This window comes from Girardinichthys multiradiatus, chromosome Y (genome assembly GCF_021462225.1).
Source record: "Girardinichthys multiradiatus isolate DD_20200921_A chromosome Y, DD_fGirMul_XY1, whole genome shotgun sequence".
In the NCBI taxonomy this organism is placed as follows: Eukaryota; Metazoa; Chordata; class Actinopteri; order Cyprinodontiformes; family Goodeidae; genus Girardinichthys; species Girardinichthys multiradiatus.
The window spans coordinates 38307651-38333639 of NC_061818.1; the positions used below are offsets into that span (position 1 = coordinate 38307651).

At 39.5% G+C, this 25989-nt stretch overlaps 1 protein-coding gene and 1 long non-coding RNA gene across 30 annotated transcripts in view; one reads left to right on the forward strand and one right to left on the reverse strand.

Annotated features, from left to right (window-relative positions):
* Positions 1-3477: 3477 nt before the first annotated feature.
* The window catches only part of LOC124864918, a 273328-nt gene continuing 250816 nt past the window's right edge, over positions 3478-25989 (forward strand). For all 29 annotated transcript variants that reach the window (XR_007037390.1, XR_007037391.1, XR_007037383.1 and 26 more), the window contains exons 1-5: positions 3478-3610; positions 11168-11284; positions 11456-11619; positions 12666-12728; positions 13101-13158. This is a non-coding gene — a long non-coding RNA (uncharacterized LOC124864918). The remainder of the gene's footprint in view (positions 3611-11167; positions 11285-11455; positions 11620-12665; positions 12729-13100; positions 13159-25989) is intronic.
* Positions 14034-25989, reverse strand: part of LOC124864913 (glutamate receptor ionotropic, NMDA 2C-like) — a 103125-nt gene continuing 91169 nt past the window's right edge. Inside the window, exons 7-13 of the mRNA XM_047359864.1 lie at positions 23672-23825; positions 23143-23268; positions 21222-21451; positions 19597-19757; positions 19322-19509; positions 17958-18190; positions 14034-16310 (exon numbers count right to left, since the gene is read on the reverse strand). Of these exons, the coding sequence (XP_047215820.1) occupies positions 14688-16310; positions 17958-18190; positions 19322-19509; positions 19597-19757; positions 21222-21451; positions 23143-23268; positions 23672-23825 (2715 nt within the window). The 3' untranslated portion in view covers positions 14034-14687. The remainder of the gene's footprint in view (positions 16311-17957; positions 18191-19321; positions 19510-19596; positions 19758-21221; positions 21452-23142; positions 23269-23671; positions 23826-25989) is intronic.

Below are 25989 nucleotides of genomic sequence, written 5' to 3' on the forward strand. Positions count from 1 at the left end.
GCCCGTAGGCTGAAATGATAGTCAGAGACCTCTCCCCAACCCGAAGGCGCAGGGATACAACCCTCTCATCCACTGGGGTAAACCCCAACATGAGACGGCTGAGCTGGGGGGCAACAAGCAAACCCACACCAGCCCGCCGCCTCTCCCCGTGGGCCACTCCAGAGTAGAAGAGAGTCCAACCCCTCTCAAGGAGATGGGTTCCAGAGCCCAGGCTGTGCGTGGAGGCGAGCCCGACTATTTCTAGTCGATATCTCTCGACCTCCCGCACAAGCTCAGGCTCTTTCCCCCCCAGCGAGGTGACATTCCACGTCCCTAGAGCCAGCCTAAGCATCCGGGGATCGGGCCGTTGAGGTCTCCACCTTTGTCCGCCACCCAATCCTCTTTGCACCGGTCCCTCACGGTTCCCCCTGCGGGTGGTGGGCCCACTGGGGGATGGCCTCGCGTCTCTCGTTCGGGCTTGGCCCGGCCGGGTCCCGCGAGGAGCAACCCGGCCACCAGGCGCTCTCCGACGAGTCCCGACCCCAGGCCTGGCTCCAGGGTGGGACCCCGGCTCCGCCGTACCGGGCGACGTCACGTGCCTCGATATTGTGTTCTTCATGAGGGGTTCTTGAACCATTCTTTGTCTGACCCATCACCTAGAACCTGTTTGCCATGGGAGACCCTACCAGGGGCATTTAGGCCCCAGACAACATAGCCTCTAGGATCATTTGAGCACTCAAACCCCTCCACCACGTTAAGGTGACGGTTCAAGGATGGGTGGAGTAGATCCCATGCATGGAAATTCACAGAGACCCCAGACCAGGATTTGAACTCAGAACCTTATTGCTACAAGGCAACAGTGCTACCAACTGCGGCACCTCGCAGCCTCACTAAATACAGTGAGTTACAGAAATATTTTTTTTTTCCCTTGAACGTTTTCACATTTTGCCAGGTTACAACTCAAACTTTTAGCGTATTTTATTAGGATTTTATGTGATACGCAAACACAAAATAATGCATAATTGGGAAGTACAGGCAAATGATACATAGTTCTCAAAGTGTTTTGCTAACAATCTGAAAAGTGTGACCAAAATGCAGAAAAGTTCAAGAAGTACTAGTTTCCTGACATGCTTTATTGTACCTTTACCACCTTCTATACAAGTAGGTTAACAGCACCTTCTCACTGTGATCCTATTTGTGACAAGGATTGAAATCGGCCATGACCTAGTACAAGAGATATACCTTGCCAGGTCCTTGTCTGCATCCATGCAAGGGGGGTGGTTGGTGCCTATCTCCAGCAGTTATTAGGCAAGAGGCAGGTTATACACTAAAAAGGTCATTTGTCCATTACAGGGCAATACAGAGACACACAGGACAAACAGCCATGCATTAAACACTCATACCTATGGGCAATTTGAAATAACCAGTTAACCTAACAGTGTTTTTGGACTGTGGAAAGAAGCTAGAGAACCCACCCATCCAGGGGTAGAACATCCAAACTCCATACAGAAAGTCTCCAGGCTGGGAAGCAGCCCTATGAAGGGAACCTCAGGAGTTACCATCATGTACTATAAATGCCACACACCCACAAAGGTCAGAAACATGTTGAGGTCCAAAAACCTTTAGTGAGGTTTTCTACATTTTGAAAAATGTGACTAGATATTTCTGACTAATCAAACAGTATGTGAAATGTATGTCTATAGAAAATATATAGGTCACTAACTCGTCACACACAAAGATTGTATTTTCCAGTGTGTTTCCATATTTCCAGACAGATCCAAATAGAGCTGTTATTTATAATTGTGTTAAATTTCCCACCAGTGCGTGGGACAGTAGCAGGACAGCCTTTGAGTGTTGATATTTTGAATGTTGGACAGCAATTTGTTGCTCACATTTTACCAGCATGTGCAAACTCATTTATCATCCTTGCTGCAATCAGCCAGCCTTCCCGTCAGTTCTGCAGGTCTCAGAGAGCAGCACAGAACACATAAGTGTCTCATTGCTAGACCACTGTGTCTGCTGTTTGGGTCTGAGCCAACCTGCATATTCACACCAGCAACAGAGATTTTACAGCAACATAAACCACAACTTACAGCAACTAAACCTTCACCATAAATGTGTTTACATGGCAGTTATGCTATGTTGAGGGATATAAGAAATAATGAATAATTGTTGGGTGCAATGGATTTTTTGTCCTTGTCATGGTTTGTGGTCATTTTTTTCCATTATGTGAGATTTCAATAATTAAAGAGTTCGATTTTTTGCTGGTTAGTTGGTGGAAGGACTTCAATGATTATAAAAGTCTCAATAAAGTGATGAGTTTTAAAGCTGTCTGCATCCATTTCTTCCATCTGAAACACTGGTCTGGATCTATCAAACCAGTGTTCACATTTCCATTGTGTGATGGTGCACATCAGATGCCTCTGAGTCCAAAGACGTGGACACCACCTCTGGAAAAGATTAACATAACACTGTCAACTGTTCTGTAGACCATTACAGTGAAAAAAACAGATTGTTTTTTAATCTTTAATTTTTCAGTCATGCTAATTGATTAATTTAGTATTGTTATATTTTTTTCTGTTTATTTTCTAAACTTTTTTCATTATTATTCAATGCATTATTTTTTCTGTAAAACCTTTTAGCCTATTTTAAATGTAAACATTACATACTTTACAGTATATAGCCTACATTTGTTATTTATAGGTGTCAGTTGCATTTATAAAATTTTTCCTTTTGCATTTGCCCCATTTTTCCCCTTTTACATACCTGTGATTCTGTTTTTTGATCAGTCTGCTGATTAGAAATTATAGGTGACAATACAATAAATAGTGTTACTGCCACTGGTAAATTGTTAGTGTTAAGATTGAGAGGTATAAAACATTTGTCAAGGTAAAAAATGACTCATTTGTTTTTAATTTATTTGTAGGAGTAGTAATATGTTGTTCTATTTACATTTCTCTGTAGTTATCCTGAAATGTACCTGTTTAAAGTCTCCATCCCAGAGTATAACTTGAACCTCATAAGAAACACTTTGCAATATCCAGATTAGAAACATTTATATTTAGGTGTCTAATTACATCATATCATTAAGTCTAAAGGGAAACTCAAAGTGCTTTACACTGGATTAAACAGTAAGCAATAAACAACACAACTGGAAATAATGAGGATAAAAGGCTAAACATAAGCAGAAAACAGAGGTGTTAGGTTATCTGGGTTTGAATGACTGAGGAAACAATTGTGGTGATGATGACAAAGAGGCACCAAAAGTAGAAGGTATAAACTGAATATTTTCTAAAATCCTGAGAAGTGCTACAACTAATACAAATAATATAATAAAATATGTTTGAAAACTAAAATAAGTAAATAAAAAAGAAGGAAGCAAAACATCTACAATCTAATTCGAAGTCAACTTTAAAGATGATTCAGGTTTTTAATTTGAATTTTTCTGGGCCGTTTTATACTATTTATTTCTTGGAAATTGACTCATGACTGTATTGTTGGGGCCCCTGCAAACCTGGGTGGTGGACCCCGAATTTCTGCATCCGTTCGACGTGTCAGTTGATGGACGGTTTGAACTTCGTCACCGGATAGAAAACTAACGGAAGTTAATCTGTTATTTTTGTGGTCAAATGTAAGTTTTTCAGGAGTTTATGAATCTATTTATTTTTGTTATTTAATTGTAACAAAATAAGTACAGACACATAACAAAATCCTAAAGTTTGTTTGCCGCGATGTTCGTGACTTTAGCAGCTGACCAACAGTTAGCTAGCTAGCCTTTACTTCTGAAACGTTGGTCTTTAATTGCTCGTTAACAACGGCCTTACTTGTCTGCATAGTATTTTTGTTTGACGAGATTTTTCTTTTGAATATATCAAACTCGTTTTCTCAACTGCCGTTAAGGACTTACGCTTTCCAGCTACTTCTGTCGGAAAATATTTCATTTGTCGGCGCTTTGAATGTTCAGTACAGGCGCCAGCTGCTCAGGTACCAGTAGCTATTAATGGCTTTTCATTTTGGCTGCCTCTCTGTTAATTAGTAAATCAAAGAAATCTTAACTTATTGCGACAATTCAGTTTAAAAATTGAAGGTCGTTTAAAGATTAATTACACAGAGTGACATATTCGACGTTAATTTTATGGTAATTGCTTATAGTAAATGAAAACAGAAAAATCAGTCTTACCAAAGAGTCAATAATCTCATGACAACAATTTATAAAAAAGATTTTTATTACAGACGTTTTGAGGCCTTCAAAATAACGGGGAAGAGATGAGCAGCAGACACTCGAGGCTTTAACGCTAAAGGTAGGGAGGCTAAAGCCATAAAAGGTGATTGTCAGAGAAACTGGCTGTTTGGAGAGAAAGTTCAATGCAAGGGAAAAGTGTGGTTGGAAAAAAAGACAGGGATAACTGAAACCTTGAGAGGATTGTGAAGCAAAGCCCAGACTTTTGGGGGAGATTCACAAGGCACTTCCACATTCCTTGTGTCAAGCCACTCCTGAACTATAGATGACATCAGAAGTGTCTGCTGATGAGGTGCTGATTTTGTTTTCCAGCACGACACCTGGCAATCTTGCCTAAAGTACTAGAATTTTACCAGGTAGGGCATTAAAAGGCTTCTGAAACAATGCCAACAATGTATATGTAGGTTCAATTTTAAAGTGGAACTTAACCCCAAATCAACTTGTTTTGCAGATAAACTGCGTAAATTGGACCTTAATGGTGCTATCTTTGTCTTATTGTGCATTTTTTGTGTGCAAGTTGTTTAATTCTGTGTCCTAAAACTGTCTCAGTGCTGCCTTCTTTGGGTTAAATGGTAGTTACTGCAGTTAAATTTTCCTATTGGTTCAAACGGTACAGCTTGGTGCATGTCCATGTCACAGCCCTGGTTCGGGTATAAAACCATCTATCTCAAAACACACTACCCGTAACAAGACAGGAGTTGGACCTGCGAGCACTGATCTTAGTGTTTTATATTTTATACCTTCAATCATATCCTCTACTTGAGATAATATGAATCTACATGTACAGGGGTTGGACAATGAAACTGAAACACCTGGTTTTAGACCACAATAATTTATTAGTATGGTGTAGGGCCTCCTTTTGCGGCCAATACAGCGTCAATTCGTCTTGGGAATGACATATACAAGTCCTGCACAGTGGTCAGAGGGATTTTAAGCCATTCTTCTTGCAGGATAGTGGCCAGGTCACTACGTGATACTAGTGGAGGAAAACGTTTCCTGACTCGCTCCTCCAAAACACCCCAAAGTGGCTCAATAATATTTAGATCTGGTGACTGTGCAGGCCATGGGAGATGTTCAACTTCACTTTCATGTTCATCAAACCAATCTTTCACCAGTCTTGCTGTGTGTATTGGTGCATTGTCATCCTGATACACGGCACCGCCTTCAGGATACAATGTTTGAACCATTGGATGCACATGGTCCTCAAGAATGGTTCGGTAGTCCTTGGCAGTGACGCCCATCTAGCACAAGTATTGGGCCAAGGGAATGCCATGATATGACAGCCCAAACCATCACTGATCCACCCCCATGCTTCACTCTGGGCATGCAACAGTCTGGGTGGTACGCTTCTTTGGGGCTTCTCCACACCATAACTCTCCTGGATGTGGGGAGAACAGTAAAGGTGGACTCATCAGAGAACAATACATGTTTCACATTGTCCACAGCCCAAGATTTGCTCTCCTTGCACCATTGAAACCGACGTTTGGCATTGGCATGAGTGACCAAAGGTTTGGCTATAGCAGCCCGGCCGTGTATATTGACCCTGTGGAGCTCCTGACGGACAGTTCTGGTGGAAACAGGAGAGTTGAGGTGCACATTTAATTCTGCCGTGATTTGGGCAGCAGTGGTTTTATGTTTTTTGGATACAATCCGGGTTAGCACCCGAACATCCCTTTCAGACAGCTTCCTCTTGCGTCCACAGTTAATCCTGTTGGATGTGGTTCGTCCTTCTTGGTGGTATGCTGACATTACCCTGGATACCGTGGCTCTTGATACATCACAAAGACTTGCTGTCTTGGTCACAGATGAGCCAGCAAGACGTGCACCAACAATTTGTCCTCTTTTGAACTCTGGTATGTCACCCATAATGTTGTGTGCATTTCAATATTTTGAACAAAACTGTGCTCTTACCCTGATAATTGAACCTTCACACTCTGCTCTTACTGGTGCAATGTGCAATCAATGAAGACTGGCTACCAGGCTGCTCCAATTTAGCCATGAAACCTCCCACACTAAAATGACAGGTGTTTCAGTTTCATTGTCCAACCCCTGTATAGGTAAACTTTCTGAAAGTTTGTTACTGCTTTGAATGTTAGTCCTTGCTAGCATTGATGCTGCTAACATAACTTTTCGACTCAAAGCTGTTCTTCCTTATGCCTCCCTTAACCTCTGGAATTGGGGGAAAGGGGATGCTCCACCTGAAAAGATGTATCCATGGCAAAACTACCAGCATCGCTCAACTCACTCTTGTCTTCCGGACCCCTGCTTATCCTCCTCCGCTCAACCCAACACCTGGCTGTGTGTCTCAGTTTCTCTTGGCACTGCCTACTTTGGTGGCATTTTTCAATATTTGTCTGGGGTTTAGTTCCACTTGGCGCTGCCCCCAAACTTGACAGCACCAAGTGTTAAGACGAGGTCACCGGAGATTAAGAGAGGTTTCACGAAGCCCAGCGGGCCTGAGCAGTTTGAGCCGCGGGCTCAAGGTGCTGACTCAGCGATGCCTGAAGCTGGCACTGCCGAGGCAGCGGAGGACCACTACAGGGGCATGTCTGAGTGAGACGGTTTTATACTGGAACGCAGGGGCTGTGACGTAAGCATGTACCAAACTCTACTGTTTGAATAGGAAGATTCAACTGCAGTAAACACCGTTCATCACCAAAGAGGGCAGCACTAAGTTTACATGACATAGAAAATGCATAGTAAGGTAAAGATGGCACCCTTAAGGTCCAGTTTATACAATTTATTTGCAAAAAACTGGATTTGGGGTTTTGTTCCTCTTTAAGTAAGCTGCAGTGTGTAATATTTTTAAATCATGTGGTAGTTTATGTCCCTCAATTAACTTTGAAAGCTGTGAAGGGTTTTTACCCAAAATAATAAAAATGTTTTTTTCATATATTACAATCAAATGTCCAACAAACTGTCTTTAATGAATGTTCTATTTTTGTCAGTGGTTAGAATAAATGGCAGGTAATGAATAAAAATAATTAATTTCCTTTTATTTAGCAAAAAGCTCATGTTTGTTACTGTCGAATATAATCTTTACCCCATCAAAAAGAGTAACATTGTCCTGCTTTGAAAGTAGATATTCAGCTTACATTATTTTTCAAATTAAATTCGTGTTAAGATAAAATTATTTAAATCTTTCTATTGGCACTGGATATTGCTCATGTATTAATTGATATTTGGTCAATAAATTGTTAAAAACACTACCTCATTTAAAAAAAGAAGTACTTTTTGGTACATTTGGTCAAATCAAACACTGTTTGGTCGCAACGCAATTTAAATATTTTGCCCTGATTTTATCTTTCACTTGTGGAAAAACACAACAAATGATATTTTGGGAATGTTTAGTACTTTGTTGTTTGGAGCAAAAATTGAAGCTGCAGATTCACTGATGGTAACAAACCAATTCCCTTTTCCAATAAATTTATGGTTTTTAAGGAAGTTATGGAGAGGTTCAGCTGAATAAATATACTTGGACTAAACACAGTAAGAACCTGGAATAGAAAATAAAAAGCTGCTATTGTAGGAGTTACAAATTCAGTGATTAAAGCTGAAATGGCAGCCACACACTTTGAATGTAACATACACATTTGTTTTTCCTGCGCTGCATACAAGCTTCAGACCTTGAAATGTTTGGAAAATGTTTGCACCATTATACTTCATTGGTGGTATATGTTACGTTTCATGATGACCTGCTGTTTCCCATTCATTTTTCTTTTCCTAGTAGCACACTAGAGTTTTCATAATGAAACACTCAACTTGGTGAAATAAGCCAAATCAAAATGTGTCTTTTTTTACATACATACAATTATACATTATAATAATTGCTATAATGAAGCAGTTGCATCTTGTTAGCAGAAATTAGTCAATTAAACAAAGCTGAGATATTTGCAACATTGGTGAATGTTTTCGCTCATTGCTAATTTTCTCCACTTTGATCTACAAACATCGGGGCAGCTGGTTCAATTCTACAATTACGTGTTGGTCATGCTATCAAAATGAACAAATATATCATCCAGGCTGGAGGGTTGTGAAACAATGGAAAAAAATACACTTTAAGATCTATTTGAATACATGTTGGTGTTTTTATTTTCTTAACTCTCTTAAATAAACAAAAACCTGGAAAGAAGAATTTGACCAACATTTCCATGCATAGTCCATCAGATTTCAAAGATGTAAATGTATGCAACATAAACTCACACACAATACTAATATATAAAAAATAACGTTTGGAGCTTAGTTTAAGCATGTTAAAATACAATTACTGATGATTTGTTATATTTCTCTGCTTTTGTTTGTAGAACCTTTATTGTTTTAATGGGGAACCAGTTGTTACTTGCTCTGTCAGGTTTAAAGTAACCTTTGTTACTCTGAAAGGCCTGAACCAAGGGAGCATGTATTGTATCCTGTCCACTGTTCAGGATCTATTGTTTTGTTTTAGATCTCCTGGTGATTATATCTTCTGGAACATGGCTTTGTATGCATTTTTTTTCAGCGAACAAGGAAATGAGAAGTGGATTACTTCTTTAAATGACATTTTATTTGATTATTTTTTTGTTTTTTAAATGGCTGTCGTTTTATTATTTTTTAAGAAAAAAGAAAACAGACATTTAAAAAATACAGTCCTTTGTTTCAGGTTTATTATGGTCTTAAATATATCCTACATGAGAGACATTGGATACACAGGAAGGAAAGCAAGTAAAAAGAAAAACTGCTTTTAATGTAGCTTTCATGTGCCATTTCTGCATCTTGTTACAGATGTGTTGGTGTGAAAAATGTTCTACATTGTTTTAATTAAAACTACAGGGAGAGCCTAAATAAGAAAAAAGAGGTATTCATACAAAATTACCTGCATTGTTTAAGAAGTTTGTATCAAGCTGTGGCAAGTTGTAATAAGTTATATAAGTTATGGGCACATTTCTCCCAGTACAACGAGTAGAAACCACTGCTTATCACTGGACATTGTGATGTAGTGTGTAATAAACTGGTGTGAAGGACTTTCAAGAGTATCATACGTAAGGTTAATCCCTGTTCAAGACTCAGATTTTAAACAAATGCATGTTAGATGAGTTTTTGCGTACTTTTTTGTAGATGATATAAGCACAGATATTCACTTTAGGTTTTGGTTTTCTGCAAGACCATTAATTTTTCTGAAATGTCGATGATTAGATTATAGATATGATCATATATCAAGGCCATGTGGTCTGAAGGTATAAAGTGAAACTTTGGATATCATCATGATTCTAAATTACTAGCTATGATAGTTGTGCAGCCTTCCAAGCAAGATGTTACAGAACCTTGTGAAAGTATTCGGCCCCCTTGAACTTTTCAACCTCTTGCTACATTTAAGGCTTCAAACATAAAGATATAAAATTCTCATTTTTTGTGAAGAATCAACAACTGGGACACAATCGTGAAGTGGAATGAAATTTATTGTGTCAAACTTTTTTAACAAAAAACTGAAAAGTGGGGTGTGTAATATTATTTGGCCCCCTTGCATTAATACTTTGTAGCGCCACCCTTTGCTGCAATTACAGCTGCAAGTCTCTTGGGGTTTGTTTCTATCAGTTTTCACATCGAGAGACTGAAATTCTTTCTCATTCTTCCTTGAAAAACAACTCGAGCGTTCCTAAACAACAGTCTTCAGCTCTTTCCACAGATTCTCGATTGGATTCAGGTCTGGACTTTGACTAGGCCATTCCAACACCTGGATATGTTTATTGGTGAACCATTCCATTATAGATTTGGCTTTATGTTTTGGATCATTGTCTTGTTGGAAGATAAATCTCCGTCAGTCTCAGGTCTCTAGGAGACTCCAACAGGTTTTCTTCCAGAATGTTCCTGTATTTGGCCCCATCCATCTTCCCATCAATTTTGACCATCTTCTCTGTCCCTGCTGATGAAAAGCAGGCCCAAACCATGATGCTGCCACCACCATGTTTGACAGTGAGGATGGTGTGTTCAGGGTGATGAGCTGTGTTGCTTTTACGCCAAACATATCTTTTTGCATTGTGGCCAAACAGTTTGATTTTGGTTTCATCTGACCAGAGCACCTTCTTCCACATGTTTGGTGTGTCTCCCAGGTGGCTTGTGGCAAACGTTAAATGAGACTTTTTATGGATATCTTTGAGAAATGGCTTCCTTCTTGCTACTCTTTCATAAAGGCCAGATTTGTACAGTGTATGACTGATTGTTGTCCTATGGACAGACTCTCCCACCTCAGCTGTAGATCTCTGCAGTTCATCCAGAGTGATCATGGGCCTCTTGGCTGCATCTCTGATCAGTCTTCTCCTTGTTCGAGATGAAAGTTTAGAGGGACGGCCGGGTCTTGGTAGATTTGTAGTGGTCTGATATTCCTTCCATTTCAATATGATTGCTTGCACAGTGCTCCTTGGGATGTTTAAAGCTTGGGAAATCTTTTTGTATCCAAATCCAGCTTTAAACTTCTCCACAACAGTATCTCTGACCTGCCTGGTGTGTTCCTTGGTCTTCATAATGCTCTCTGTGCTTTGAACAGAACCCTGAGACTATCACAGAGCAGATGCATTTATACGGAGACTTGATTACACACAGGTGGATTCTATTTATCATCATCAGTCATTTGGGACAACATTGGATCATTCAGAGATCCTCACTGAACTTCTGGAGTCAGTTTGCTGCACTGAAAGTAAAGGGGCTGAATAATATTACACGCCCCACTTTTCATTTTTTTATTTGTTAAAAAAGTTTGACACATCCAACAAATTTCATTCCACTTCACGATTGTGTCCCACTTGTTGTTGATTCTTCACAAAAAATTTGAATTTTATATCTTTATGTTTGAAGCCTGAAATGTGGCAAGAGGTTGAAAAGTTCAAGGGGGCCGAGTACTTTCGCAAGGTACTGTACATTAAGTGTATTACTGCAGACATGCTTAATGATCCGTTTTTTGTTTTGTTTTTGCAGAGGAGGCGAGATGCAGTCGATTCTGTGAAGCAAGATGCACAGAAGATCCTTGGAGATGGAAATAATCTACTAAATGAGGATAACGAGCTCTCTGACAACATCAACAAGGAGCTGGAGGTACTGAATTATCAGGAAAAGCAACACGACTTTTTAAAACTTTTTACTGTTGTGCATTCTGAGTGGGGTCGGTGGGTGGGTTGGTTGGTTGGTTGAGAACATTTATAAAAAAGAAACTTATTTTATCTTGCTAAGTAAATATAAATGTAAGCTTCTGATCTCTATTCGTAGGACGTGGAGGAGATGAAGAGAGAGCTCGGTCGTCTTCATGCTCTGCTGAATGACAAGGTTCAGGGCCTTACCGACGGCTTGAGTGATGGCATGCTAGCTGAACATGTCCACGAAGCAGAGGAACATGCCAAACAGCTAAATGAATCAGCAGCCATTTTAGATGGGTGAATATATCACAAACACATCACTGATTTCACTTTCTAATGTGTGTCTGAGGGCTCATTATATCTAAAAAACATGGTAACAGGTACAAAACAAATGATGGATAATTAAATAAAATTTATTTTTAATCCAACAGTTTAGATTGATAAAAATGTATTTCTATTGAAAGTGTTGTTTTACCCTAAGGCAGGGGTGTCTAATGTCAGTGCGTCAGTCCTGCAGGGTGGGTGTCCTGCATGTTTTAGATGTTTCCCTGCTTCTGCAGACCTGATTTCTGTTGATAGCTGATTAACAGGCTTTTTCTGAGCTCCAATCACCTGAATCAGGTGTGTTAAAGCAGGAAAACATCTAAACCATGCAGGACACCGGCCCTCGAGGACCTGCTTTGGACGCCCTTGTCCTAAGGAGTACAAGGTGGAATGTTTATTTTCTACCTCTTTTGCAATCCAGTTATTATTTTCAAGGTTGACATTTTAAAATTTGACAGAAATGCCAAATTCTTGCCATTAACACAAGGAAAAGTAGTATTTTTGATTGAAAAATACCATAGTATGCAAAGGTGTGCATACAGGTAATTTAATTTGTCATGTTTTTTTCCCCTCACTATTATGCTTCACCTCATAGTATTGGAATTTTATATCTTTATGTTTGAAGCCTGAAATGTGGCAAAAGGTTGAAAAGTTCAAAGGGGGCCGGATACTTTCACAAGGCACTGTACCTACTGAATTAAATTCTCATGTTTCGAGAGCAGTCTTCAGGTGCTCCTGTTTCTTCACTGTACAAATGCATTTAATTTGGTTAGATTAAATGACAAATTTTATGTGTGTAGACCCAGTGTTCTTGTTTCTGTTCCCTGTTGCTCTCATTCTTTTTATGTTCACTGAGCATATTGATTTTTCTCATAGCAATAGTAACTCAAATTCACAAGATCAATTTGTTGGGTGCTTGCTGGCTAACTTAAAATGTCTTGGTTAAAACATAAACTACTGTGAAACAACAGGATTTATAACTTTCGACATCATGCAGGCTTATTTTTTGTGTGTTGCAGAAGTTAATCTGGATGTAAGCCATCACACTTTGCCACAGCTCAGTGTTGTCTCCACTTTATAAGGTGAGTTTTGATGATTTTTAAACCATGCTGTTGTATTAGGAGCCTTCACAAGTCCACCAATACACTTGAATCTCTTGAAACATCAGCCTCATGTAAGGAATTGTCACAACCTAGATCTTAGAAGAGTATTTCAGGGGACATATCTACTCACTTTATTCTTGTTTTTCGATTCTTGTTAAGAACATTTATATTTTATAATATATTTTTAGAACTGTGTTTTGTTTTAGGTGGCTTGTTCGTTTTATCCAAATATGTTTCTGTAAAGTTCTTGATAATATTGGGCATTACTTTGTATGTAAACATTGTTACTTGGGTTTTGATGTAAACATCAGTGTCTAGCACACTGTAAGGATTTTCTCTGTCTTTGCTAAGATTGTGGCCATCTTTTTCAAAACTGAGGACCTGATCATCAATACATTAACTTCACAAGGTAAGTGTATTGCGTCTTTTATTCTATGGTTATAAATTAATGTGACTGTTGTGGGCTTGTAGTTTTGTGCCAATGCTATAGTGGTTTCAAGGAGCCTTTAAAGCTCCTGTAAAACTTACTGAGTTGCACATTTAACATAAAACTAACATAAGTACGTCTGAGTATTGGGTGACAACTAACTTCTAACGAAGCATTTGTCCAAAAAAAAAGATACTTTTCATATAGAATTGGTACAATTCTTGGCTGTAGTCATTGTTTATATGCTTTTCAAAATGGCTGCTGAAGTTACTTGGATTTTGCTATTTTCTCCCTCTGCTGTTATTTTTGCTGAGATTTTCTTTGCTTGTGGATAATCATGTAGGATATACAGACTTTGTTCATGCTGTTGGTTTGTGCTTTTGATCACTTTCAAAAAAATAAATGATGTGTAATGTTTGGATTAGTTTGCATTTTTCCAAGCCTGAAACTGTTTATCAGCTTAACTTGGAACAGTTTTATTGCTTATGTTTATCTGTCTTGAATCTGCTCAGGTATCTGTTAATGTTATTTGACATAATTGTTGAGTCACTTATCTTTAGGTTGCCGAGCCCTTCTGTCATGCTTCTTTGACATGGCTAATGCACTGGGTTGATTTCATTTAGTTGTTTTTGTACTTGAAATGCTGAGTATATTCTTGCTGTTGAGCGCTGTAGTTTTGGGTTTGTAAAACCTAACTTCTCTGTGCAGTTGTTGGACTGTGGAATTGGACAGAAAATACTCTTCAGAACATTTTAGGTACTTTTTTTGTTGGTAAAGGCGTTTGTCTACATTTTTATTTCTCCTGGTTATTTATTCTGTGTGGATATTCTGCTTAAGAAGGTGAAGAAAAGTCCAAATGACTCTTTAATTGCCTTGTTGTTTATTAAAGGGTATGGTAACAATGAAAATACACATGATACTTAATATGCTTTTCCTCGCTTTAAAAGTGCAGCAACATTACATTAATTATCAGAAAGTCTTGGTGCACCCAGTGTTGTAGACTTAGAAAATTTACGGAAGACATATCGGTGCTTAAAAAACAAAATGATCTTTATATTTTGCCATTAGAGATGATGGGTACTGACATGATGTTTGGAAGAAAAATAAAGAAATATCTCATGTCATAATCAGATTGAGAATTTGAGAGGCTATAGTATATCTTCACCCAAAGTATTTCACCTAGTAACATAAATTAAATCTTTTTAAACAACCATCCACAGCTTAAATTCTTATGCATTAAATACTTTTCAATATTTCCATTTTTTTTAGTAATTCAGGATGTCTGCTTTACAAAGTCCCAGCAGTAACTGGCTTTCAAGGGTATATTTTTACTTTTTGCTGCCCAAGATCTTATTGCACTAATAATTGAGAGGAACCTCTCTAAAGTACACTGTTGGTGTAGGGTTTCATTTTTGCTTTGACTGGAAGCTCAAAAAAGAACTTCCAGACATTTCCCTCCTCAGAGCGATGCAAGTCAGTGGGCCTAAAACAGGTCTGATAAGGAGAGTGATTCAGACCTCTGATTCCAGACTGGATACCCTGCCCCAGGGCTTTGGCACATAGGGGCTATTGACTCTTCGTGCCACCAGCACCTGTCTCCGCTCTCGGCTCCCTGAGCCCAAGTCCTCCCTCTTTCCTGGGCCATCATAAGGCCCAAACATGTTATTGTGGTAAACCACCTGTCTGTCACTCATTCTGGGGAGCATTGCTGTGTTGTCTGGGCAGTGGCTGGTACACGGAAACAAGTGGCACATGTCCTTTGAACTGTTGTAGTACTGGGATGGTCCCTGTGTGAGTGGCCCAACATACACTGGCAAGTCTGTGTATGAGTTCAGGTAGGTGGAATAATGTCTGTGCACCACAGTAGAGGAGGAGCGGCGCAGGGCAGCAGCATTCTGCAGAATAGCTTCCCTGTAAGACGGCAGTCGCGTAGAGTCAGCATACTTTATTTTTTCCTTGTAGGGGTAGGAGCCCATATGGGCTGGGTCTAAGTAGGCTGGCTCAGCGGCCAGGGGGTAACAGGAAAGGTTGTGGCCCAAACTGCCGTATAGCTTGTGAGGCTTCGGATTAAGCCCCACCACCTGCGGAAACAAATCAGGCATGTCTGTTTGGGTGGAGGGAGCTGTGGATGTGGAAGGCTTTGTTTCATCTACCTGATGGATTCTCTCATTGCCCCATGTGGCTTTAAGGAATGAGGCTCGTCGATTTAATTTGTCCTTTCCTAAGAGCGGGATGTCATCCATTTCTGGCTCCAGGTAAGACTTCATACAGGAGTTGCAGCTCGCGCTGCCACCGGGGTAGTGTCCTGCAGTGCATGCCATGGCCATACCATCAGGGACCTGGTTTTTTAGGAGGTGGTTGGCTCTCAACTCGGCAAAGCAAGATCGAGGTTCATCATAGTCGACTCTCACTCTTGGTTCTGGTTTATCAAACAGATAGCTGAAAGACCTCCTTCTCCGGCTTACGCAATCTGGGGGATAGCTAAACTTCCTTCTCAGCGGTCCCTTGTGTTCCACATAAATGTCAGGTACCTGGAACTCCCTGTAAGAAACAAAAGGTGATGTTGGGTGCCGGCCCTGGTTTTCCACATACAGCCTGCTGCTGTGGTGGGGATTAGAACTTCCAGAAGGAGTGGGATCTCTGATGGCGATGTGTGGGCTGCTGAGGCTGGAGATTGGCAATGTTCTTTCTAACAGATGCTGACTGCTGCGGGTTGGCAGTGTGTACTGAAGAGGTGTGGGTCGGGTTACCACCCTGGGCTTTTCAAGGAGGGGTTGGCTGGTGGTGTCCCCGTAATGAACTGGGAATGTTGGTGTAATGACCCTCTGGGGATATGGGGAATGATTGTCTGTTATACTTGAAATGTAGGGTAGACGGCTATGGGTCATATCTGTGGTTGTAACTCTAGGAGGCAGGCCAGCTCGCACATTGTCGGCTCCACGTCTGCTCCAGTGTTCTATTGTTTTGGTGGCGCTATCAAGAGAGTTCTCAACTCTGGCAGAGGACACCATGTCCTTGGCTGTCCTCAGCATCTTCAGCATGTTGGCTTGTGTGTAGTTGCTGGTGACGTCTGGACTCTGCAGGCTCCCATTGCGGTCAGTTTGCTCTACTCCATTGAAGCAGCTGTAGATACCCTGTAGACAGATGGAAAGGTAAAATTACAACTTTCATCAGAATAAATCTGCTCTTAATTATGTTGTCACAGATTATTTGCCCATTTAAAAACATCCCCTAACATGCTAAGCCAATGAGGTGAAATCCTTAGAAAGGAAATCCTTGTTGTAGAATATTTATTCTCATTTATTGGGGCCTGCCAAAGCAATGTATGGGAGGCACCTATTGTTATTCACCTCTAAACTGGACTCTTTATTTATTTTTGTACTTTTATGATTCTGTTTCAGTGATAGAAAGGCTCAGTCACTTAGCATTTTAGATTTTTTTATCCCAGCAGATATTTTCTTTCAAACTGTTACTTTGGAATGCAAATTCTCACCCTTGACCACAGCTGACACAGAGATGAAGGTTTTTAATGGGGTGATTTAAGTTCAGTTTCTCAGGTGCATGACCATCGCTTTTCTTTTAGCAAATACCCATGATCTCCTCATTCCACTGGAAGATTACTTTATTTTACTTACTTACTAACCCTAACCCGCCGTTGAATTATTGTAATTTTGGAATAAGTTGGTTAGTTGATGCAGTATTGTTTTATTTGAAATTGTATTGTGGAAAATGCCTTTAGGTGGACCTTTCTACCTGTCAGTGTTGCTGTACTTACTATTTAAAATCTGCATGAAGGCAAGAAATTATAATAGAGACCCACCAAACTGCTGGCTAGAAATTAGAATCTGAGAATTATCCCTTAATTGGTTGTATTAATGATAGGGATGGGTACCGTTTATATTTGAACCGATACGGTACTGATACCGGTACCTAACAGTACCAGTTTTTGGTACTTTTGTGTGTGTTTATGTAGTAATGAATGCCAATCTCTTCAATAGTAAAATCTCAACATTTTTCAATTTAAAATATTTATTTCTCAATATATAAACTTTAATGAATAAATCAAAACAACATGCAGCTGTTTGTATTGCAACATCTCAGTTGTTTCAAACATTTCTTCTCCCATATTGTTGCCTGCAGACAGCGCGTCGCTAACGGATGTACGCATGCTAACGGTGCTGAAAGCAGGAGTTGTAGCTGTAGATCTGAGGCTGAGGAAAATTGTGAACTCTTCAAAGATCTGCTTCTTCACCAAGTGCTTCCTCAGATTAGAAGTATTCCTGCCGCTGGTCTCGCAATTCGCATCACAAATATTGCAGTGAGCGTAATCTGCATCACATTTTGAAAAGTGGAGCCATACTTTCGAGCACTTTCTATCAGCCATGCTTTGTTGAGGGTACCGAAGTCGGTACCCATCCCTAATGAGTGATCTGCAGGTCAAATACTATAATTTATTAAATGCATCAAAACTAAAAAGTCATATATTTTTGTCTGCAAGGACATCAACAAACTGTACTTTGCGCTTCAGTTCTTTAATAATGACAGTCCGGTAATCTTTTCATTTTCTGTTGGATACAAAAGTATTGATCTTCATCCAGAAACCTGCAGATGACGTTTTTTCTTTAACGTGTCCTTAGCGTAAAAACTTTGAGACCGTCAATTCAGCAGGTCAGACTTAAAAGAAAACTGGAAGACGATATTAGCTAGAAAAGCCTGATTGGTGCTTCTCTACCGTATGTTAAAACAACATGATCCATTTTATTTTTATGGCAATCACTTACTCTACTGATAGCTAGGAGAAAGTCCAGCCGCTCCGATTTGTGAACTGAATGCCGAAGTTTCCAGTAGAGCAGATGTTCCCAGGCAAACACCAGTAGGCTTAGGCCCATAGCAACAAGCAGCATGTAAAAGACACCAGCCATGTTGTCAATGTCTAGCTTACTGCTCATGACCTCTTTCTTTTCATTACGACAGATGCCTGTGAGCCAGACGGTTTGCAGCTTTTGTGTGTCACCTGTGGGTAAAAATAACAGGGTAAAGATTGAGGTTACAGGAAATCTCAACTAGCCAACATATGCAACTTTTTTTATTGTGAAAAAGTACTTTTACTGTGAGACTGTATGTCTTTCTCACAAAACAGAGGATTCCTCAGGAGACATAACATTTCTGCTGATGTGAGAAGTCAAGGAACAAGTGCCTGTGGCCTCGAAGCTTGGCATTGTGTTATTATTTCTCTTGCAGTGTGTTATACATTCAACTAAAGGCGAATAGGCTTCAATTATAATTTAACCGAATAAATAAACATCAGCTTTGGTCTTATTGGCATGCATTTGTTGCCAGTCTTGCATTCAGATGAACTTTATCATGGCAATGGTTGTGTTGTTATATATATTCATCCCTCCACATGGTAGCTACTCTCCTCAAAAAGATTAGAAGAACACGTTTTAATCAGAGCACAATTCAAAGTAAGTTAAACATCTGGAACATTGATCTGGTCAGTTCAGTAGTAGAGGGGTCTTTGTAATCAGTGTCGGCTTTATTTGTGTTAATGAAATTAACAACAGGTGCACTGAAGGGGCAACAAGAAGATGATCTCCAAAAACAGGAATGGATTTGCAGGTGGAGGCCACAGACGTTTTTTGAAGGTCTCTAGAGCAGGGAGGAGATTCCAGGAGAAAGGCCGTTTCTCTAGAAGAGCTGGACAGGGCCGTCGGAGGTCCTTAACCTATCCGTAAGACCGGTATGTCCTGGTCACCGGCGTGCCCTGGGTTTGTCAGCAATGCATATGAACACATGGTGGCAATACAAACCGCTGAGGACCTTGTTGAGTTGTTGCAATGACATTTCAGCAAATTGGTCTAGCCGGCCACATCAGTTTTCAGCTTAAATTTCTCAATGACTTTGTATGAAGCCTCTTTGGGTTGATAATTTTCCATTTTCATCAAATGATGTGGCATCCTTTTTTTGCCAACACATTACCCATTCCATATCAGTATGGATATCCAGCATGACTTTTTATCCAATTGAGCGTTGTGATGTGTTTTCAAAGTGTTGCATTCATCTTTTGAGTGGTGAATTACTTTTCTATGAGCACGATTGATTTTACTGCATCATTATAATACATAATGTTTTTTGGTGGTTATACCATCAGCCAGGAACTGCAGCAGGGCCAGGTCGATGGGCCGTTTCCAGCGTGAATCCTTCTGCAGAGCAATGCCATACCCAGTAGTAGCAAACACTTTTCCACTGCCAATGGTTACCAGTTTGCATCCTTCATCTTTGCCAGCCATGTAATTCAGCACAGCAGCGTCATAGATGAAGGCATCCAGTTTCCTAGCATTGTAAAAGAAATAATTTAGCTGTTTGGCTCTGCTTACATTTCCACATTATGTGTGCATATAACTCTTGGCAGACACCTACCCTGTTTTAAGGCTGTTAAGAGCGTCCTCTACTCCTTTTTGGTTGTATTTGACCATGTGGGAGTGCATCTCTGGGTAGTTACTCCTTATGTTGCGCTCTGTGCTGCCATTTGGGACTGTACCAAAGCGGAATGGAGGATACTGCTCCTGTGGCTTTTGAAACTGTTGAAGGATGTGGAATAACATTTTATATTTACAAACGTGTTTCTTGTGCCCATGTAACAAAACAAAAAATGGCTTCATCCATTTACATATTATTCCATGCACATTGTTTGACATATATGCAGGTGATGAAATAGTTTGACCCATTTCAGAGACACACTAACATTAACTGCATTGGCAGTTGTTATTTATGACAGACTGTTTCAGTGTTTTGTATGGTTATCCTGCAGGCTTCTGTGTTTTGTTAATTGGCACATCTAACATCAGTATAATAGAAATGAACTTAAAAGTCCAGGATGTTGTGTCCACAGGGATCCGGACTTCCTTCATCCTTCCGTTGTCTTTTCTAAAAAAGAACTTTCCCTTTCGGCAGTACTATATGCATTTAATTATCACAGAAAGTAGGACGGGTGGGAATACAGGATTTGACTTTTCATTAACCTTAAGCAAATGCTTTCAGAGTCCATATGTTAAATAATTAGTACCTATATAAAAACCCCAAAAATACATCTACGGCTGTGCAGTTCTATAAATATGTTCTGGTAATGTACTTGTAGCAATTACTTAGGCGTGTGGTTTGCCGTATCATGGAATTATCCTTTCAGGTAAATCTGAATACTAGAGTTAGGCCACATTGCAGGTGGCTTTTGGAAATTAATTTGCTTGCATGGAGCTGTTTTTGACATGTTGCAAAAATTCTGGTACATCAACCACACTTGACAAATGTGGTTGATCTCAGTCACTCACTTGTGAGGACATTTCTTGTCAGTTAAGAAGTGTTAATCCAGAAACTGCACATGTCTAACACTGCAGTGTTTACTAGCCAAGGTCACTTTACGTGCCTTTGTGCTGTACCTTATTTCCATATTTCTGCCCTGAGGAGTTTAGCGCAGCTGGTCAAACAGCAGTTCAGTGCTACATTCCTACAGCGTTACCACATACAGAATGATGTTGGATAATCTATGGAGTCACTGTCACAAGAGCTTTGTTTCTTGCACTGCATTGCAGAATTGGTGAATAATGAAAAGAGAATTACTAGTGACTTTCCTAGAATCTTAATGAGCAGTTGGACAGCTTGGTCTTTTCCCCCAAAAGTCTGTTTAATTTCCTTAACTGACTGAAAGCAAAGGGACTACAAATCCCTTTTTGTGCTGACAGTTTAACACAGATTTCCTCATCAATAGCTCTTTATAATATGTCCCCAGGGCGAAACAAATATGGATAATACCAGGGAATTACAACCTGTTTACCAATAAAATTGTATATCTACTAATTTCTGTTAACATCTGATTATAAATAATAATGTAATTTTATGTTTTCACTGTTGGCTCCAGCACATTATTTACAATTTATAACAGCAGCATATATTGTTTACACACTTAAAAATAGACATCCTTATTTTTTAGTTTGCACATCAACAAACAACAACAAGCAGCAATCTATTGCTAAGACAAAAGTCTGTACCTTTTTGTCACTCAGTCCGGAAACGGTGTCGATGTATTGCTCCTGGATCATAAAGGCAGCTAAATTAGCTGTGTAGGAAGCCAGGAAGATGACGGCAAAGAAAGCCCAGACCAACACCATGATCTTACTAGTGGTGCCTTTTGGATTCTCAATAGGAACTGAATTGTTGAAGACAATTCCCCACAGTAGCCAAACTGATTTGCCAATAGTGAATGTGGGGCCTCCGGGATCTAAAGACCAAAGAAGACAAACGTTTAGTGGCAGTTTTAATGGGTTGTCTCCCAAATCAAATGATAATATGAGCAATTTTTCTATTGTCTTTATATGGCAAAAAGTAAGGCTAATTTCTGCTTCGTATTTCTAAAAGGTGATAAAAGATAATGATAATTCTGAAACTGGAATTAAAAAGTGCATTTAAATTCTGGACAATAAAATCTGATGTTTTTTTTTTTATAACTAAGATAAAATAGATAATTGTTAGAGAAATTACTAAAACAATGATTCACTCAATATTTCTTCTGAATGAAACACTAAAGAAGTAAAGAACCCGTAGAGATAAATGATCAAATTCATTTCTCCTGTATCCTTAACTTTTGCACCACATATCAACTAGTAGAGACAATGTCAGACAAGATTAAGTTACCAAACAAAATTGTAAAACACAAATCTGTTTTAAGTCTTTGGTGACTGATGCTATTGTAGTGTTTTATTACATTTAATTTATTTATTTTATAATACAGCAACCTAAAATATGGATATCGTCTGCACTAGCATGTTTTAAGACCAAAGCTGGTGTGTTACATAAAATATTGTGTGAAACGAAAGACCTAACCTATGAAGATCTGTTGGTCAGTCCTGGTTTTGCACTTTTTGCTTCTTTCATCCATTTCTGGGTATTAAAGGACCACATGGCGCTGAAACTTCAGTTTCTCGATTCAACTAGAATTGATTCAAAGTGTGAATGCTGTAAATAGGCTTTCATATTACATTTTCTCTTATAAAGCTCTGGTACCACTCAGAATCCGGTGTAAGGATTACAGAATTATAGCTTTCTATAGGTTCTGGTCTAACAGCATCTGAAATTGATGCTTTTAGTAGCTTTTGTCTGCTTTGCATCACATACAAGCTCTCGTTAGTCTAATAATTATCATTACTCTATTACTAGAATAACACCCATTTATTTATATTTTACATGATAACTGTGTATTTGAAGTTGTGTCATAATTATGCAACCTGGAATGTTTATCTGGAATTTAATTTTCCAAAACCTTGTATTTTACTTGGGCGTTTTGCATTTCACCTGGACAGGGATGCAAACAAAACGCTTTCTGTGTGAATTCTGTCTAAAGTAGCTCACTGGGTTTGTAGGAATGTTGCTGCTTTGCAAACATAACAACCAAAGTCTTGCTTAGCTGCTAAGGGTGCGGGAGACAGAGAGCTCTCGTCAAGAAAATAAAAAGCTGAAATTTTCTGCAATAAAACTGTTAATTGCTGACTGGGCATTGTGATTATTGTAATTTGTATCTTGAAACATAAATGCTGTATAACAGGCAACAGCTTTAATCCCTAAAAACGACTTTGATAGGAGTGTTTTACATTCATCTCACAGAACTTAAATGACAACTAATGCCAATATACCAATCGCCAGGAGAATGCTGCTCAGTCAGCTCAATCTTACTGGTTTTGTGGCTCATACACCCCTCTTTGTCCAGGGAACTGCATTAACATCCTCTTAATTGTTACTGGTTTGTCTCTGTAAATGATATAGCCGTATCCTGGCTAAAGTTCACCTTATTGCTGACTTCTTGCAGAAAGCTATTATGGTGCCGTGTTTATAGCTAAGCTCTCTCTTCCTCCCGTTAAGGCAATGATTGCCTTGTTCTTCACTCCTCTGGTTGTAAAGGGGTAACATAAGATTTACCTTTGGCACTGACCAAGCTGCGGTTATACCCCACTGGACTGCAGTATTCAAAGACAAACACTGTGATGGCCACAACTGTCAGACACATGACGAACATCATGACCCAGACTGCTGGACTGTATGGTTCTGCAAAGACAAACGGCATCATTTGGGCAGGGAAAGCACTCATACTTGCCTTATTTGTAAAGCAGAGCAAGAAGGGGAGATATTAAGTAAAGACAATTTTAAAAAGCTGAACTGAAGCACTTCTAATGCAGGTGACAAGAGTTTTTTTTTACATATATATATGTTTTTGCGGCACTAGAGGCCTTTATTTTTCAATTTTTCCAACAGTAGGCAGACAGGAAATAGGGGGATAGAGAGGGGGAAGACATTCAGCAAAGGTCTCCGGGTCCGGAACTCGAACCCGTGACGGCCGCTTTGAGGACTGTAGCCTCTATGCATGGGTCACGCGCTTAACACCCCCAGCGCCACGCCCGGTAGTTGTTTTTGTAAAACAAAGGTAACATGCTATCAGTTAGTTTCTCACCTAAAAAAGCTGATGGAGAGACAGTCCCGTTACTTCTAGCCACCATCACACTTATTCCCGTCTCAACAAATGGCACCGAAAAATCAATAATCTCTGAACGCTCTTCGTTTATGGTCAGTGAGCCAATAGCCATGTCTGCCCGTTTGTAGAACACCTGTCGACACAAACAAAAACTTTATAGATACATTTTCTTTTTGTGTGAAGTAGGCAGAGGGCATAGCATCAGACATGCTCTGCTGACCTTTTGATATACATAGCATTTATCAGTAAAATGATCACACACAACCTTTTTCCTTTGGGATTGATTTACTCTGCGCTCTACAGCAACCAGGAAGCGGCCGGAAGGAAAAACTTAACACACTAATTGCACTAATTGCCAGGGATCTTGCTGGACGGTGTTGCGTCATCCATGGTTAATAAAAGTGCTCTGTGTTTGTCTGCAATTCACCACAATAGTGAATGAATGCTTGTGATATAACTTAATTTTAAAAGTCTGGCTACTTTCATGTGTAATGAACCGTTACCAGACTGGATCATGAATTACAGAAACTGTTAGCTGTGTGGGTCAAAGTTCTGACTAACGGAGCTACCTCATCATTTTTTCCTACCGTGACGCTTCTCCACAAGCTACACCTGTCACCTATGCAAGTCTGTCATCCACAGAAAGGGCTACAGAAAACTACAGCTTTACCTGTGATTTAGTTATTCTTCGATAAAATTCGATGTTGCAACTCTTTTTATGTAACTAGGTTTAACATGCTTACATTTGAGTTTGTTAACTTTAGGGTGTGTATCCATGTGCTATTTTATCTCACACAAGTCACCTCAGCTGCAGGTAAGGCACAGTGAATGTTGTATTGTTTGCAGTAGTTTGCACTGTGTTTAAGCAGGTAACTGTTGTCCATCTGATGTGTGGCTACGTCAGCTCTCTCTTTCCCTCCAACTGCTGCATATAAACAATTCAGACCTATGGGCCGGCAGTGGACACCTAAGAAATTGCAGCTGCTGAAAATCTCACCTTTTTACTGTTGTTCAGTCCATGCTGTGAAAGTGTATCCGCACAACAGCAGTGATCAGAAAGATATCACTTTTGTTTGGTAAGGAATGGAGAAAACGTTCTCCATACCATTTTTTAAAATTTGTTATTCTTTAGTTTTAGTAGGAATAATTTGGTTAGAATTGACCTTTCCCTTTCTATGTGGTTGTTTCTATAAAACTTATTCACAAGCCATGTTGCTTCATCTTTTTTCCTCATCAGTCTTATCAGCAAAAATAGCCCCTTTAGAAGCTGAATAAAAAGCCCAATGTTTCGGTTTATGGAAGGAAAAACAAATCATTTAAATACAACATTTGCTCTACGTCTTCCTTATAGGTCTTTGTCTCAGCATGTGATAAATTACATTTAAGTTCAGTTTATACCATGTATGTTCCTTTTTTGACCAACTCTTTAATCGGGTTGTGCCTAATTGAAATGCTGACAATTAGCCACAGTGGCTAATAGCCTTTAAGCCTGAGAGGAAACCCTGAATCGTATCTTACTTGTTCATTCCTCAGCATTGATGACGGGCTCAACTAGGGGCATTGGGTTCTCGTGGCTGCCTCGGTTTGTACGATTGTTCTCCTGCTGTTTTTCCATCTAAGAGGAACTTAATTTTTCTGGGTACAAATGTTCACCTGGACTCCTGGATAAGTTTAATGACATTTTTAAATTAAAGGTCTAGGATCCGTTGTTGGAAATTTGGGCCATGAGGTTAGTCAGGACAATATTTCACTATATCTTTTATGTTTGTCCATCTGGATTCCGTGGTTGAGTAAAATTGGAGATCAAGATCATCTTGAAAATATTTCAAAGGCATTAATTTCCATTTTATTAATTCAGTTCATTGCTTTTATAGAGCACCTATTCACAAAGAATGTCTTCTCGCGATGTTTACAAAACGGGTCCGATCAAGTTATATGGAAACATACTGTATAATAGAATCAAATCAGTTATAGTACAGTGCAGTCAGTTTCAGTTTATAATATCTATAGATATCCACTTCGCAGGAGACTTTGCAGCAGTTCCTCATCTTGAGCTCTAATATGGTGGCAGTGAAAAGAAAGAACTTCCAGCAGAACCAGGCTCATGATAAAGGAGCCATTAGGGTTTTTCTTTACATGTTGCAGCAACTTTGTTGTAAAGTTTTATGGGATACACTTTCTGAATATGGCACTTAGTAGGCAACCAGTGTAATGTGGATGTATGAATAATGTGCATTCCCAGGTAATCCAGCTATTATTCAATTCACTTAAATGTTGTAGCTCATCTTATAAAATTT